The 16,814-nt window shown below is 37.5% G+C and overlaps 2 protein-coding genes across 5 annotated transcripts; both read right to left on the bottom strand.

Annotated features, from left to right (window-relative positions):
• Window positions 1-5,326: 5,326 nt before the first annotated feature.
• On the bottom strand, window positions 5,327-8,866 carry LOC106447797 (putative pentatricopeptide repeat-containing protein At3g49142). Its single transcript, XM_013889764.3, has one exon. The coding sequence runs from the start codon at window positions 8,029-8,031 to the stop codon at window positions 5,971-5,973; it is 2,061 nt and encodes a 686-aa protein (XP_013745218.1). The 5' UTR covers window positions 8,032-8,866; the 3' UTR covers window positions 5,327-5,970.
• A 3,644-nt stretch (window positions 8,867-12,510) lies between these two features.
• LOC106447777 (plastidial pyruvate kinase 4, chloroplastic) lies at window positions 12,511-16,445 on the bottom strand. Of its 4 annotated transcripts, none has more exons than XM_013889752.3 (5): window positions 15,751-16,444; window positions 15,365-15,426; window positions 14,831-15,219; window positions 13,077-14,678; window positions 12,511-12,987 (listed from the first exon to the last, which is right to left on the bottom strand). In XM_013889752.3, exons 2-5 carry the CDS (start codon window positions 15,422-15,424, stop codon window positions 12,870-12,872), a joined length of 2,169 nt encoding a protein of 722 aa, XP_013745206.1. In that variant the 5' UTR covers window positions 15,425-15,426; window positions 15,751-16,444; the 3' UTR covers window positions 12,511-12,869. The 4 variants fall into 4 exon arrangements, with proteins under 4 accessions (XP_013745206.1, XP_048632710.1, XP_013745201.1 ...); XM_048776753.1 differs by having other exon boundaries at window positions 15,757-16,444; XM_013889747.3 differs by having other exon boundaries at window positions 15,837-16,441.
• Between the last annotated feature and the right edge of the window lie 369 nt (window positions 16,446-16,814).

The following is a 16,814-nucleotide window of genomic DNA, read 5'->3' as shown; positions in this document are numbered from 1 at the left end:
CCATATTAGGCAATTCTCTTTTTTTTTTTGATGAAATGTTAAATTTATTGATCAACTAGAGGGTATATGTACATGAACACTCTTAAAGAATATAAATTCTATATCCTAACTATGTGTGCTAAACCACTTATGTAGGAGACCCGAAGCTTTGGCTTCTCATGATATCTTGTGGACGTGTTTCTGTTCCTGACGACTTTGTCTATAATGCGCGTAAGCTGGCCTACTGCACGCGTCCGCTGGTTGTGTCTACGCTCATTCCTCTCGATCCATATGTAGTATACCGAGACCTGAATCAATAGTCTCACAAGTATAGAAGATAGGTAGTCATGCGACCTGGCTGTAAGATACTGCAGTGTCGTGTTCCGATCAAGACTAGCCCCATTTGACAACAGTGTTCCAGTCACCTCTAACCAGAGTGTAAAAGTGTAGGGACACGCAAAATATAAATGGTCCCTTGATTCCTCAGGCTCTCCATAGAAGACACAACCTTGTATTTGACCCCAAGTTCTCATTCTACTGTCTGTCGCTAATCTGTCTTTAACCGCCAGCCACGTTATATAACTGAATCTAGGAACTCCTTGGGTAAACCACACTGCCTTACTCCACTCTTTGAATTCTCCTTGCATACGAACAATATTAGGCAATTCCGTAGCTTTTATTTAAGGAAAGTGCGAGAATATTCTTTTGTACACTATTTATCAATTTAATAGTTAGTTTAATAAAATACCTTGAGCACGATTATATTCTCTTGTTTCAAAACACGTTATATTTATCGTTTAAATAGAATCACCCGTAGGCTCAAGTTTATCGTTTCCTTAGTGAGCCTTATATTCTATTTCCTTGGATTCTAAGGAAATGACAACTACGGGTGATTTGTTTAAGGTATGCGTGATTCTCCCACGATTATAAAATACATTGAGCCAACTACGGCCATCTCATGGCGTTCCACACTTACCCCCATGGACATACAGTACAAATCTGATACGTGAACTTCCTGAACGTGCAGGTAGGAAGTGATTTGGTGAACAGGTCGGCTGAGTTGTCGCTGGAACGTACTTGGACCACTTGGACCTCTACGGCTTAGAAATCACCCGTAGTTGGCTCAAGGTGTTGTGAAATAACTTAGAAATCGTGGGAGAATCACGCATACCTTAAACAAATCACCCGTAGTTGGCTTAAGGTCTTGTGAAACATTTTGAAGTCACTAAGGAAACGATAAACTTTCTGGAAAGAATAAAAGGAGACATCTGTGGACCAATACACCCACCTTGTGGGACGTTTCAATATTACATGGTCTTGATTGATGCGTCCACAAGATGGTCGCACGTCTGTCTCCTGTCGACCCGCAACTTGGCGTTTGCGAGGTTGCTTGCTCAGATAATTTGATTACGAGCTCATTTTCCAGGTTTTCCTTTAAAGACTATACTAGATACTAACCCGCCCTTTCAAAGGGCGGGTATTTTATCTATTAAAATATCATTTTTTAATTTTAATATATTTCTAATTAGATAAGGATGTGTTTCAATATCTTATTATCTAATATGATTTTATTTTTATAAATTTTAATTCTAATTAGTGCGAGTATGTGTTTGAATAGTTTCTTATCTAATATGGTTTTATTTTTATAAATTGTAATGTAATTTATGTGTTATTAGTAAAATTGTGTTTACACATATAGGACTGCAAATTTGTTGTTTGTTTAATTCTTAAATATATCACATATATTAATTTTTTTATTTCTTAAATGTATAATCTCAACTTAAAAATAAAACAGGCTTTTTATGATTTTAAGTATAGATATTTTACACAAATTGGCACAATGGGTTAATATATTTGTTTATCTCTTAAATGTATAATCCCTATATAAAAAAATAAAACAATCTTTTTAATGATTTTCACTAAATATATTTTAAACAAAATGGACCTAATGGGTTAACAATGGTTCAATTTGGACCTATCAAATGGGCTTTAAATTTTTGTAGATCATTAAAGATATTAAAAATAGTAATAGTATATTTTGTAATTTTTTTAAAAAGTCAGGGGCATAATCATAAGAAGGATTCTGCTTTAATAGTATAGATGTCTTGATAATGCTGGTGAGTTCACGTCCCAAGCGTTTAATGATTACTGTATGTCCATGGGGGTAACTGTAGAACACTCCGTGGCACATGTACATACACAGAACGGCTTAGGCGAATCATTTATAAAACGTATACAACTGATTGCTTGACCATTGCTTATGAGGTCGAGACTTCCGGCCTCAGCTTGGGGACACGCCGTCCTACACGCGGCCGAGCTCATACGCATCAGGCCATCTAGTGAACACAAATATTCTCCATCACAATTGCTTACTAGTCATGAGCCAGACATATCCCATCTTAAGACATTTGATTGTGTCGTCTATGTTCCAATTGCTCCACCACATAGAACAAAGATGAGACCTCAAAGGAGGATGGGGATATATGTTGGATATGATTCTCCCACGATTATAAAATACCTTTATAAAACTACGGGTGATTTGTTTAAGGCCAGGTATGCGGATTGTCATTTTAATGAATCCAAACATCCAACATTAGGGGGAGAAAGCAGTAAGCTGGTAAAATAAATTACATGGAATCAAACATCTTTATCTTGGCAAGATCCTCGAACTAAAGAATGTGATTTAGAAGTTCAAAAGATAATACATTTACAAAAGCTAGCTAATCAATTGCCAAATTCCTTTGCTGACCCGAAAAGAGTGACTAAGTCATATATACCAGCTGCTAATACACCAATACGAATTGATGTTCAAGAGGGACACAATCAAGTTGCTACAGAGTCTATAAAACGTTTGAAACGTGGTAGACCAATAGGTTCCAAAGATAAGAACCCTCGGAAAACAACGAAAGGTGCTGAATCCGAGGTTGGAACCCCATACATGGTCGCGGCCGATCCTGCCCGAGATGTGGCCGCGTCCGAGCATAAGGCCTTAGACATGGCCGATGGTCCTGATGTACCAAACACTGATGCTTGGGACGCCAAGCTTCAAGGTACTGATGGTCCTCATAATAATGAGATCTCAATAAACTATGTCTTGTCTGGGATACAATGGAACATAAAGAATGTCGACATTGATGATATATTTGCATACAAAGTAGCACTTGAACTTATGGATCTAAACGAGGATCAAGAACCCACGTCCATTTATGAGTGCACTCAACGATCAGATCGGATCAAATGGAAATAAGCTATAAACGTGGAGTTAAACTCTTTAAAGAAGAGAGGTGTTTTCAGTCCTATAATTCGAACACCATATGATGTTAAATCAGTTGGATACAAATGGGTCTTTGTGAGGAAAATAAATGAACATGGTGAAGTCATGAGATATAAAGCACGGCTTGTTGCACAAGGATTCTCACAGAGACCAGGAATCGATTATGAGGAGACATACTCTCCTGTGGTGGATGCTACTACTTTTAGATTCCTGATAAGTCTGACCATAAGAGAGAACTTAGACTTGCAATTAGTGGATGTAGTAACTGCATACTTATATGATCCACTGGATAATAAAATTTATATGAAAGTCCCAGAGGGTATTGAATTGAAAAACAAAGAGAGTTCTCGAGAACAACATTGCATAAAGTTGAATAAATCACTTTATGGACTGAAACAATCAGGTCGAATGTGGTACAATAGACTAAGTGAGTACCTAGTGAAAGAGGGATATATAAATGATCCGATCAGTCCCTGCATATTCATAAAGAAATTCGACAATAAAGGATTTGTGATCATAGCAGTATATGTTGATGATCTGAATATCCTAGGAACCTCTGGAGAGATTTCCCAAACAGTTGAATATCTTAAGAAAGAATTCGAAATGAAAGATCTTGGAAAAACGAAATTATGTTTGGGATTACAGCTTGAGTACATAAATGATGGAATCCTTGTGCATCAAATGGCATATACAGAAAAAGTACTCAAGAGGTTTAATATGGCCGAGTCTCGCCCTTTAAACAGCCCCATGGGCGTGAGGTCCCTCGGCCTGGACACTGATCCCTTCCGTCCCAAGATGGACGATGAAGATGTCCTTGGTCCTGAAGTGCCATATCTCAGTGCCATAGGAGCTTTAATGTATTTGGAAAGTCACACACGACTTGATATATATTTTGCCGTGAATCTATTATCTAGATTTAGCTCTTGTCTGACTCAAAGGCACTGGAAGATTAAACATGTTCTTCGTTACCTGCAAGGAACGAAAGACTTGGGTCTATTTTATACTAACCAAAACAAAGAAGGTTTAGTTGGTTTTGCTGATGCAGGTTATTTATCAGATCCACACAATGCTCGATCACAGACATGCTATGTTTTTACACATGGAGGTACGGCCATATCATGGCGTTCCATGAAGCAGACGATCGCGGCTACATCATCTAATCATTCGTAAATCTTGGCTATCCATGAAGCCAGCCGCGAGTGTGTCTGGTTGAGGTCGATGACCCAACATATCCGATCAGATTGTGGGATGTCCGAGGGCGCAGACGCACCGACCGTGATGTATGAGGACAATGCAGCATGCATTGCTCAGCTCAAAGACGGCTACATCAAAGGAGACAAGACAAAGCATATACTGCCCAAGTTCTTCTTCACGCATGATCTACAGAAAGCAGACGAGGTCCAAGTGGTCCGAGTACGTTCCAGCGACAACTCAGCCGACCTGTTCACCAAATCACTTCCGACCTACACGTTCAGGAAGCTCACACATCAGATTGGGATGCGTAGACTGAAGGACCTTCAGTGATGTTCAGAACATGGGGAGTAATACGTGTTGTACTCTTTTTCCTTCACCATGGTTTTGTCCCACTGGATTTTCCTGGTAAGGTTTTAATGAAGCAACATCTAAAGCGTATTACAATCTATGTATAGTTATATCATCCAAGTGGGAGTGTTATACATCATTATTGTGAATGCCCATAACCGGCCCATATGATAGAGAGAGAGTCGACGGCCCTAGAGAGAGAGAGAGCCGGCGGCTAGAGAGAGAGGAAACCCTAGTTTCCCTTTTCCTTTTGTGTTTATGATTTGTATTATTTCCTATTCTAGTCTTTCCATTTATCTCTCATATAATTCTCATATATAAAGGCACCTTATGTTAATTCATAATACAAAAACATACAGATTCCATTCTCTAGTTTTACAACATTTTGGGCCTGACGTCAAAAAAAAAAAAAAACACTTTGGGCCTTTTTATATTTGTACAATTTTTTTAGCTTATCATGTATGTCAACTACGGACTTATGCAAATGTTTCAGCATTTTATTATTAGCTCAAAGCTGTATTAATTTTTTTTGAATATATTAGACTGAGAAATAATTATATTCGACTGTTAGTCATATAATAAATTGTAACCATAAATAGTTCTACATAAATTTTTACTCCGGACAAGACGCATGTTATTACCTATGAAAACATTATAAAGTTGTCCGAAAAAATGTACTTTCATCTTCATTAACACGCTGTGTTTTATACTTCCTCTGTTTCTTAAAGAGTGTCATTTTAGTTTTTTCTTGTTATATAAAAAAATATTATTTTAGATTCCAATGCAGTTTTTACTTACTTTCAGTTGAATATTAATTGTAAAATGCATTGATGAAATAAATAAACTTATTTATCTCAAATATTATTGGTCAGTTAGATGTAATTAATGAAAACATAAATGCATTTCAATTATTTTTTTTAATATGTGTGAAAAGTGTCTAAGTGATACTTATAATGAAGGGGTTATTTGTGAAATAACCAAAAAAATAAACAAAATTAGTTTTCTGGAGAGAGAGTAGAGAGAGATAGGAAGATAAAAGGGGAGAGAGTGTGTGTTTTTGGTTGTTTAGTTAATTTTGTTTTTTTTCTTAGTCACTGGGTGCAATTTCCCTATAATTAATAGGAGAGGGTATCTTTAACATTTTTTTTTGACCAACTATATCTTTAACATTAATTTCACCAATAGTCACCACAAGAGCAAACACCAAACCGGAATACATGAAACCTATTAGTGTCTCGGATGATGATCTCGCGTGAAGTTATCTGAGAGATAAGCTTTGCTGCAACATGACAATCTCCACAAATCCTAAGGTTCTTCGTTATTCTTATGGCATTGTTATCTTCTTCTCCTTCCTCTGTGTTCATCAGAGCAAACACAATTGCTAACTTCTCACTATGAACAGCCAAATGCGTCTCTTTATCTTCTTCTTCCACATCGTGAAGCGCCGATTCCGAATCAGGAACATACCCTAACTCTTTCATTTTCGTCACTAGAACATCCAGCTCTCTGTAAATCTCATCGGATTGCGGGTGTGACCTGTCGCCTACTAAGAATGTATGAATGCCTCCATTGACCTCCACGTTGCTCGCTCCAGGATTCTTCTTTAACCCTTTGCTCTTCATTATGTCTCTGACCTTTGTTACCTCTTCCCATCTTCCAGCCTTTGCGTAGATGTTAGAAAGCAACACGTAGTAGCCAGATTGCTCGGGTGCTAACTGAAATAGCTTATCAGCTGCTAGCAGACCGATGTCTGTATCAGAATGCACCCGACAAGCTCCTAATAACGCTCCCCAAACTCTCTCGTTTGGTTCCATCGACATCTCTTGTATAAAGCTATAAGCTTCTTTCACTTTCCCTGCTCGGCCAAGAATATCCACCATACAAGCTAAATGCTCTAACCTAGGAGTGATCTTGTAATGGTCTGTCATGAGTTTGAAATAACTCCGACCTTCTTCTAGCAACCCCGCGTGGCTACACGCAGCTAGCGCTGTGACAAACGCAATTGAATCAGGGACGAGACCCGAGTCTTGCATTTTAGAAAACAATGTCACAGCGTCACGGCCTTTTCCGCTGACTCCATAAGCTGAGATCATAGCTGTCCAAGACACAACGTCACGAGATTTCATATTCTCAAACACATCTCTTGCTCTGTCTAGACATCCACATTTTGCGTACATGTCAATCAACGCGTTCTCTACCAACAGATTCGGTATCAGCTTCTTCCTCTCTACGTATCCATGGATTTTCTTACCAAGAGACAGAGCAGATGTATCTCCACAAGCAGGCAACACACTTGTGACTGAGACTGAATCAGGTTCGATCCCGTCAGCATCCATCATTCGAGAATACAACTCCACGGCTTCAAGAGGCATTGCGTTTTTCATATACACACCTATCATCACATTCCATGAAACCAAACTCTTCTTCCCCATCTTCAAAAACATATCTCTAACATACATAACATTATCCCTTGTTGTATTGGTAACTGCTGGTAACAGACTAGCCATCGTGCCAGCGTCGTGGCTTATCTTCACAGACTCCATCTCCCTACAAACCTCTAAAGCATCATCAAATCTCTGGTTCTGCGCATAACCAGCAACTAACGAGTTCCAAGAGACCACATCTCTCCTTGACATGTCGTCGAGCACAAGCCTTGCTTCAGATAAAAATCCACACTTTCCATACATAGAAACTAAACCATTCCCAGTAAACAAAGTAGAAGAGAGCCCGACTCTTGTAGCGGACCCATGGATCTTCTTGCCAATGACAATATTCCCAGAGCAAGAACAGGCCTTTAGAACACAAGGGAAAGTGTAATGGTCGGGTCTAACATCAAAGCCACACATCGTCCCAAACACTTGGATACCTTCGCGGTAAAGCCCGTTATTCACATAGCTTCTGATCATGACGTTAAGGATGATAACGTTTCTCTCAGGAATTTCGTCGAACACATTGCGCGCTGACACCACATCTTTTAGAGCTGCATACGATTTAATGAGTTTAACGCCTAGAGCCGAGTCACAGCGTCGATTTTGAAGAATGATTCTGGAGTGGACTGTTTTAAGGGTTTTGTAATCTGGGTTAGTGTCCAGTACCTGACACAGCAAGGTGTCATGAACAGATGTAGATTTCGGTTCGAATTCCGGTTTGGTTGGAGAAAAAGCAACTTTTTGGGTGTGAAATTTTTTGAGTTCCGGAAAGTGGCGGAGACGAAGACCGACATTAATGCGTTTCATGAGCTTTCAAATCGTGCTTCCTCATCAAGTCGTCTAGACAGAAGCGGTGGTGACAAAGTGTGGGTTAACCGGTAATAAATGAACCGTCTAAAGCTAATTTAACCGGATTAGACCAGATCAAATAAGGGCCGTTGGGGTTTCTTGTAACGTGGGCCCAACCATTGCGTGCTTAATAAGTCTTGCATAACAAGATTATGGAACATGGGAAGGTATTTGGAGACAGGAGAGCTCTGCATGCAATAATAGTAAAGAAAGGCTCAAAGATCACATTCTTCCCCTGATGTTTTGCAAGAATCCAAGAAACTCTGCTGCTCCTCTCAGGGTGGACCAATGATGTACCAACACTACATTTCAGAGTGCTAAGAGTTCGTTTTCCCACCTCTTGCTCAAACGAAGAAGGAATTATGCTAGCGGATCCAAGGTATTGTTTTGGGCGCTTTCTCATCAATCAATGTGTTCTTGCCGCACAAGATTTTTAAAGACCGAGTTAGAGGGGAAACCTGATCTAGGAGCCGGTACATCGGAGTCTTGCATGTTTCTTTTGCAGTTTAACATGTGAATAAAACATGACAAACAGTTTCTGAAACACAGGAAAGGGAGAAAACATCAATTTGAATTCCATGGGAATGGGGTCTTAATTTGGAGATGACTTTATCATCCATAGATCTCTCCATAGTTTTCTCCCAATAGGAGTCATTACTCCTGTCTAGACAGAGGGGAATAAATGTCTTGAAAGGAATTGAGAAACATGTAACCATTTCAAATAGTATAAAATCCTTCGTTTGTATATGTAACATGTGTTCTTCGTGATAAATGGATCTTAGACCATCTCTAATGGTTTATTCTATTTTTTATTCTAAAATATAGTAATTTTATAATAAAGTTTGAGTTTGTTCAAATGGTACTCTATTTTAAAGTAAAAAATAGAGTGTTAAACTTATTTTTCACTCTATTTTAGAGTGAGATATAAAGTACCATTGGATCATTTTTACTCTAAACTCTATTTTAGAGTGAAAAATAGAGTGAGGTTGGAGATGCTCTTAAGGATTCTCTTAGCATCTTCTCATGTGAAGGGTAGGTTGATGCAACTCACATTCCATCTGCCAGTATCAGCATTTAATCAAGTCAAACACCTTCAATTTGAGATCAACCATACCGTTTTGATTGTACTGAGGTGGTTGGCAGCTCATCAACTACGAGAAAAATGTGATCGCAATCAAGCCCATAACATTGAATCTCGTTCAAAACATTCTTTAGCTAAGTTTATAGCAGCTGATTTAATAGCAGATGGTCTTGTTGAAAGCTTTTTGACCCCGCAATATATGATTCAACATAAATTACACAAGGGTAGACTGATACAATCTAAACATCTAGTAAAATGCTCCTGTAATCCAGCAGATAAAGTACATAGTCCGTTTTAGGGATTGGTGACTTACTCATTCAGTGACTTTGGCACTGGATGGACATTACCAAAATTGATACTATCGGGTCAGGTGAATTCAATAATAAATGCCTGGCGGGATTCCAGCCTTCCTTCTCCCCTTTGATGGGTGTTGCAATGGCGCTATTTGCGGTATTCCTATCTATTATTTTGGAGATTTATAATTCTTCTGTTCTATTGGATGGAATTTTTATGACTGGGCAAGCAGCTCCTAGTAAAGAGAAAGAGATAGTTATGCCATTTTGACGATCGATATTTCTTTGTATGATAAAGATAAGAACAAGCGTTTGAAGCTATCAAATAGGCCTTTGAAAGAATTAGCCTATATAAGAGAAAGAATGAGCGTATGCTCAAGAAGATAGAAAAAGCCTATCAACTTTCCTTGTCGCCAACAAAAAAAGAGTTCTAGTTACAGATTAGAAGTTAAAGAGGAATCTTCCAACCCCTGTCTTGTACATTAGTGTGCTCCACTAGGTGTTGTATCAACTATTCAGTTGTATTTCCAACACATTAGTTTCAGAACCATCGCCAATGGCTTTGACCAAGCCATGTTTTTAGAGTGGATAATGCGGCGTGTTGCAAGACCAGTCCAAGACAATAAACTAGGGATGGGCAAGAAAACCGAACCGAACCAGCCGAACCTAAATCGATCCAAACTAAACAAAAGTCTATTATCAAATAGTTTGGTTTAAAGAATTTCCAATTCGAACAAACCGAACCGAAACCGATCCAAACTAAACAAAAGTCTATTATCAAATAGTTTGGTTTAAAAAATTTCAATTCGAACAGGATAAATATTGTGTTTATACTATTAGACATTCAAATATATATGACATTTGTTTGTCATAAAAAAACATCAAAACACGAAAAAATATCTACCCAATGTTTAGGTTGACTATGTTGTACACCAAGTAACTATTCACACAAAACCAGAATCTTTTTTTTTTTGAATTATACAGAGGTATCCTGGCTCCACAGAAGTGATCCGGACTAGTCACGTGTTGCCACGTGTCGGTCATTTGTCTCTGGCGATGCCGAAATGTTAATTCCCCAGTAACCAGGATTCAAACCCAGGTGGCGGTACTCATAGCTGTAAACCCTTTACCACTAGAGCTAGAAGCCCCGGTTCAAAACCAGAATCTTTTCACAACAACTGTCACCTAACACAAGCAAAGGACTAAGCTTTGAATCAACCTATACATAACAAAATCACAAAGTTCGGTCTTATAAATCATACATTGGAAAATCGAGCAGCTAGTGATGGAATCATTCCTGCTTCTCTAGCATATGCAAAAATACCTCCGACATCAATCACCCGTCCAGCGTTACCAATAGCCTTCAGCCTATCCTTTTTCCCCATTGTATGAATAATCAAAACACTATCCCTTCCTTAAACTCCACCGTCGCAACATCCCTCGTCTTACACTCATCACAAACCCTAACCTCTCAATCCAATAAATATATCTCGCAGGTAGCCACAGACTTTCTGAAAAAGATTCTCGCATAAATTTAAGTTACCACCACATTCACTCCGACCGCTTCTAAACACACTGGCAACTTTCATTGAGTACTTCCGGTAGAATATATATTAAGCAACAAAATTTTTATATTCCAGTCGAATAGGAGAGATTTAGTTATTAGAGTGTTTAATTTTTTTTTTGTTTGGAATATTTCTTAAACAGAGGAGAGAATATAGTATATATGGGAATAAGTGTGTTTAATTTTTGGTCAAAATTAATTTTTTTAAAACCTAAATAAGGGAATGGCATAGCATTGTAAATAACTCCAAAAACCAAGGGAAAAATCGCTATTAGGATTCTGCTTTAATAGTATAGATGTATCTTAAAAGAATTAAACCAAGAAAACCCAACTAAACCGAATACAAATACAAACCAAACCAAATACAAACCGAACCGAAATCGATCCAAACTAAACTAATTATGGTTTACTTCAGTTGGAAAATTCTAGAACCAAATTAACCAAACCAAAGCGAACCCAAACCAAAAAAATAACCGAAGTGCCCACCCCTAATAAACATGTCAAAATATTGATTGAGATAATCTCCTATATATTAAAAGAGGAGAATTGCAAATTTTTTGGTAGTCTCGTGTCATCACCACAATGATTCTTAAAATCATTAGAGAAATATGTTGGTATATTTAAATATATAATAATATTTTTATTAAACTAACTATAGATTAATTATTAATTGTTCTCAGTTATTACCTTAAATAAAAATTACAGAATTTCCTAATGTGGTTAAAGTATATATGATCAATTAATGATTTGAAATAAGAAAGTTTTGATACAAATTAGTGCACCCTCTATCATTTTTGTTTAACTTTAAATTATTAAAATAAATTAAACAATCACATTAACCATATAATAAAAATTTAAAATTTTCCCTACATATTATTTAGATTTTTTTTTAAACTCACATTAAAAATTTTGTGATCCATAAGTTTTTTTTATGACAAGAAACAAATGATTATAAAATCATATAAGTAGGAATTGTCATTTAATAAATATAAAGATTAAAAGATATATATATATATATATTAAATTAAACTATATACCATAGAAAATACATAAATATTTTAATTTTGAAATTGGCTTTTGAACAATTTTTTTTGACAAAAGTTTTGATCCAATACTGACAATTTAATATTTAAATTTTAAAAATTTCATTGAATGATTTTAAAATTATAAATTACTATAACTTTTAAACATTACACAATGAAATTTTTGTTATTAGTGATTTAAATATTTTGTTATAAAAATACACAAATCATCAAAAAAAAAAACAAAAGAGTAGAATGCATCATTTAACATATATGAATATTAAAAATATACTCTATATCTATGTATATATTATTTAAATTTAATTATATGCAATAGAAAATATAAAAAATAATTGTTTGGATTAATAAAATTTATTTACATATCCGCACCAATTTAATTATATAGGTAATAGTACTAACTTTTTATATATCCAGTATTTATATATTATTTTATAATATATAAAAACATTAAATTCGTAAAAATATTTTAAATATACAACATTCATCCTGCGCAAGGCGCGGGTTTTAACCGAGTTGTTTATAGTTTGAAAAACACGAATATGGATGGATTCATTGTAGGAGAAAGGGGGAAACTAAAGCGAACTAGAGGGAAAAGCTTTTGATATTACTAATGATTGTTTTGTAACCTAAAAACATATTAGATTCCCACTAAAATCTCTTTCTTTTAGAACTATACGAATAGAATAACAGCTAAAGACTCCAAGGCGACGGGTTCGAGTGCAGAAGACGCAATGTTCAACTAGGACTTAACCGGACGCACCCAGTTCATGGACTGGCCTACCAAACTACAAGTTGTCTTTCTAGTAATAAGCACATCAATGTAGATTTCCAGAGTCCAGCTTCTTATAAGTAAGCTTGGTATGGAGGATAGTGTCCAACATCGAAACAGCTTCAGTGATATGTTTGCCTTTGTTCAACATCACACAGCTCGCCCTGCAAAAATATCCAAACTCAATAGTTAGACAAAGAAAGATTTAGCAAGATCATGTTTTATTTTTTAGTTTCGGTGAAAAGGTTCTCACCTTCTGCCATTAGCAGCATCTGTGATCTCAGCTCTACTCGGAACACCTGATTTGACAAGTGATTCAAGAACCTGAGTAGCCAAAATCACCGGCACTCTAGCAACTTTGCAGATAGCTAAAATCTCTTCCTGTATATTAGCTAATCTCTCCCATCCACATTCAACCGCAAGATCACCTCGAGCTATCATAACTCCTAAAGGATTCAAACATTTCATCGCCTCTAGTAGAATCAAGGGCAGATTCTCAAACCCACATTCCGTTTCAATCTTGAGAACAACACCAAGCTGATCATTAAGTTTCCTTTTCTTGAGCTCTTGTCGAAGAACTGTAATATCTTGGACATCACGTATGAATGAAATGCCAACCATGTCGGCATGTGAAGCTACATACTGAAGATCTTTGATATCTTTTGAAGTCAGGCCTTTGAAACGGATGTCACTCTGAGGAATGTTTATAGACTTCTCTGATCCTAGTTTCGTACCTTTGGGACCAGCATGAGTGATGGAGACAATCACCTCTGCAGGGCTAGCTCCTTTGATTGTTCCCCAGATTTTGCCGTCATCAAAACCAATGGTTTCCCCTGGCTTGACCGAATCAAACAAGTAACCTGAAGGACAAGTTAGCCTATGAGCTCCTGGAACAGTTACAGAAGGTTCATCAAAGGATCCTTCTCTGGTTATGACTAGCAAATCACCCACTCTGAGCCTTACAAAAGATTCCTTGGGAGGAACATCCACTACTTCACCAAGCAAACGTCTCCCTTTATTTCCCTTAACGCATAACTCAGTTCCAGACTCAACATAAGCAGTGTCAAAACATTCAGCCACAAATCCAGTACTGGAGAAAACATCAAACTCTTTTGAGATCCTAAGCTTTTTCTTTTTCCCTCTAGCGTCATATAGTCTTACAGAATCACCAATTTGGAGACCAGCAAGAAACTCCTGGTCTTGTACGAATATAGTAGCGTCAGGGGAAAGGTGAGGAGGAGGTTCTGTTCCTGTTACAGAGAGCCATACAATAGCAGGAGAAGCCACGTTTCCGTAAGCATCTTTCTTGGGTGAAACTTTCATCACGCATGGACCAGGTTTTAAGGTGCCAGTTCTCAGTTTTGGTCCAGCTAAATCCATAAGAACGCGGCATGGCATCTCAAGCATCTGAGAGGTTCTTCTTACCCTTTTGATGATCTCACCCCAAATGGTGGGGTCTCCATGTGCACAGTTTATACGGATAACCGAAGCGCCAGCCTTAAGAATGTCTGTTATAAAAGTTTCACTCTCGGTTGCTTCTTTACCAACGGTTACCATGATATGAGTTCTTTTCCCCTCACGAAGCTTACCAAGTAATGACTCTTTATATGATGATAATACCCTTCCTTTATCATTCTTCTCAATAATCTTATTACCCTTCTGCTGCTTCCAAGATTCCATGGGAGACTTCATCAACAGATTAATGGTTGCGTCAAGGTTGGAGAGAACAGACAGATTGTTGTTGTTGTCTAAACTTGACAGACCAAGAGAAGCAAGATAACTGTTGAGCTGCTCAGTGTCCAATGACCTCAAAGCCATATAATGGATTAAGTTTGTAGCACATTGTAGATATTTGCTGCAACAAAAGAGTATTAGGAATCAGGCAACATAGCAAAAGCCAAATAATAAGCAATGCAGAGAGATAGATGTTGCCTTGATAACAATGCAGAGAGTTTTAATATTTATATGTGAAAACGAGTTTTAATATATAAAAAATGTCAAACGGACCTGTCACATGACTGAAGTCTAGAAGCGTTCCACTTCTCTGCTGCTAGTAGATGTGAGCGAAGAGCATTGAGTTTTTCAAGAAGACTAGACAGGTTTTGGCATGCCTCTGAGTCTACAAGACAAAACTCAGCTTTGGACTCTGGAAAGTCGAAACTCCAGTTACGTTCTGTGGAGGTATTATTATCACCAACGATAGCCGCCTCCACTCCGCTTTCAGCTTTGCCTTTCCCTTTCGCTGAGGCAAAAGCTAAGGTTCTCGGAACTCTGATCTTCATCTGAGTAAGTGATAGTGGAAAACTCTTGGTAGGCCTGAGGGAGAAGATAAGAGTCTTCTTCCCACTCAACAAGTGGTATGATTCAGTGGATACCATATCAGCTAATTGGATCACCTGTGAAACGGAACGAAACATAAAAGAGTGAAAGAAAATTAACAAACAGATATTAGCACAAGAGAAGGTAATATGAAAGTGACTTAAAAGCTATAGACAAGAAAAATATAATTATGAGCTTTGACATGAGAGATGTAACTCTCACGTTGTTAGGTGTTGTCCAGAGATTTGTGACTGAAGGAGCAGAACTCATATACGAAGTCATATCTGTCACAAAAAAACATATAACAAAACTGATCAATCTCGAGATTATTAAAAAAAAAAAACTGAGAAGAGATTAAACTAGTAGAACACAGAACCAAGCAGATACCGTCAATGAAAACCTAGGCGTTACGAATTTAGATGAATAGAAAAATCGAAAAGAGATTTGTCTAGGGTTTATTGTGAACAATCTTACAGAACCAAAAAGATTCAAAGCTGACACAATATAGAAATATGGAATTAAGGAATATTTCCTTTTCTTTGATTATTATATTATAGGCGCATAACCCATACGACAGTCTGAGAATATTTCTCGAGTTTGATATCAACCTCAACCTGGTCGGATTTTTCGATGTAACAGAAACTAATTGTCGGAGAATATTCACGAGATGATGATCAGCGAATGAGAGAAGCACCTTTGTATTATGGAGGAGAAGGCGGTTAGGTTAATCTAGATAATATTTTCGCTCGTCTTCTAGAGAAATGATGAAGAAGCGGACAACTCAGATTTGTAGACTCTCACGAAACGAAGAACAAGGATGACGATTTAGAAAGACAAAAAAATATGTGGTTAAGGATAAAAAGGGAGTGTGGCTTGCGCGTGCCAGATTCTACAAGACCCACATCTCTCGGTATCTAGTGACCCGGAGTCTGAAAGGTCCATCCGAGACGACGGCGTTTTCTCTATCGACGGTATAACAGGTCCGTTTCATAACAAGTCTCTAGAAGGTTCTCCATTGGGTAATTATATTTGTGGAAAGTTTTCACGTTAGGCCCTTATCAAATAGCCGAAATATTTAAGGGTTTTTTTCTTTAATTAAACCGATATAATTCTGTCGTTCAAAAATCAGAAACAATTCAATTCTTGTTTTTTTTTGAAGTTTAAATTTTTGTTAACCCAATTCAAAAACAAATACCATGAAACTTGCCTCTTGGTGATTCCCTGATTTCAGAGAATAAGAAGAAGTCCTCGCCAACACCAAAGAACATCCGTAGAACGAATCCATAGAACCAACATAACCACCCGATGAAACAAATCTTCGCCACTGAGCTAGGACGACAAAACCATCCTTTACCACTTTCAATCACGAAGAACCCAAAAAGATCGAAAAAGAAATTGATTCTCTCAAAACCCTAAGAGCCGACTGCTACCATAAACCACCACACTGACGACCTTGCCACAATGCCAGAGTAAGCGGAATCAACACTTGAGACGAATCCTTTGCGAGCAGAGACACGCCCGAGAAAAACCTTAAAACCAGAACCACAAACATATTGGAAAGGGTGTTGGAGATCGAGAAGCAGCAAAAGAAAACCATAGATTTAAGGGTAGGGAGAGATCTTCAGTGGCGACACGCGCGTTCACACGCCACCAGCTGCGGGAGAGAACACTG

Source organism: Brassica napus, chromosome A1, assembly GCF_020379485.1.
Source record: "Brassica napus cultivar Da-Ae chromosome A1, Da-Ae, whole genome shotgun sequence".
Classification (NCBI taxonomy): Eukaryota; Viridiplantae; Streptophyta; class Magnoliopsida; order Brassicales; family Brassicaceae; genus Brassica; species Brassica napus.
The sequence above is the reverse complement of the archived record's forward strand: the minus strand, read 5'-3'. Positions and strand labels throughout refer to the sequence as shown.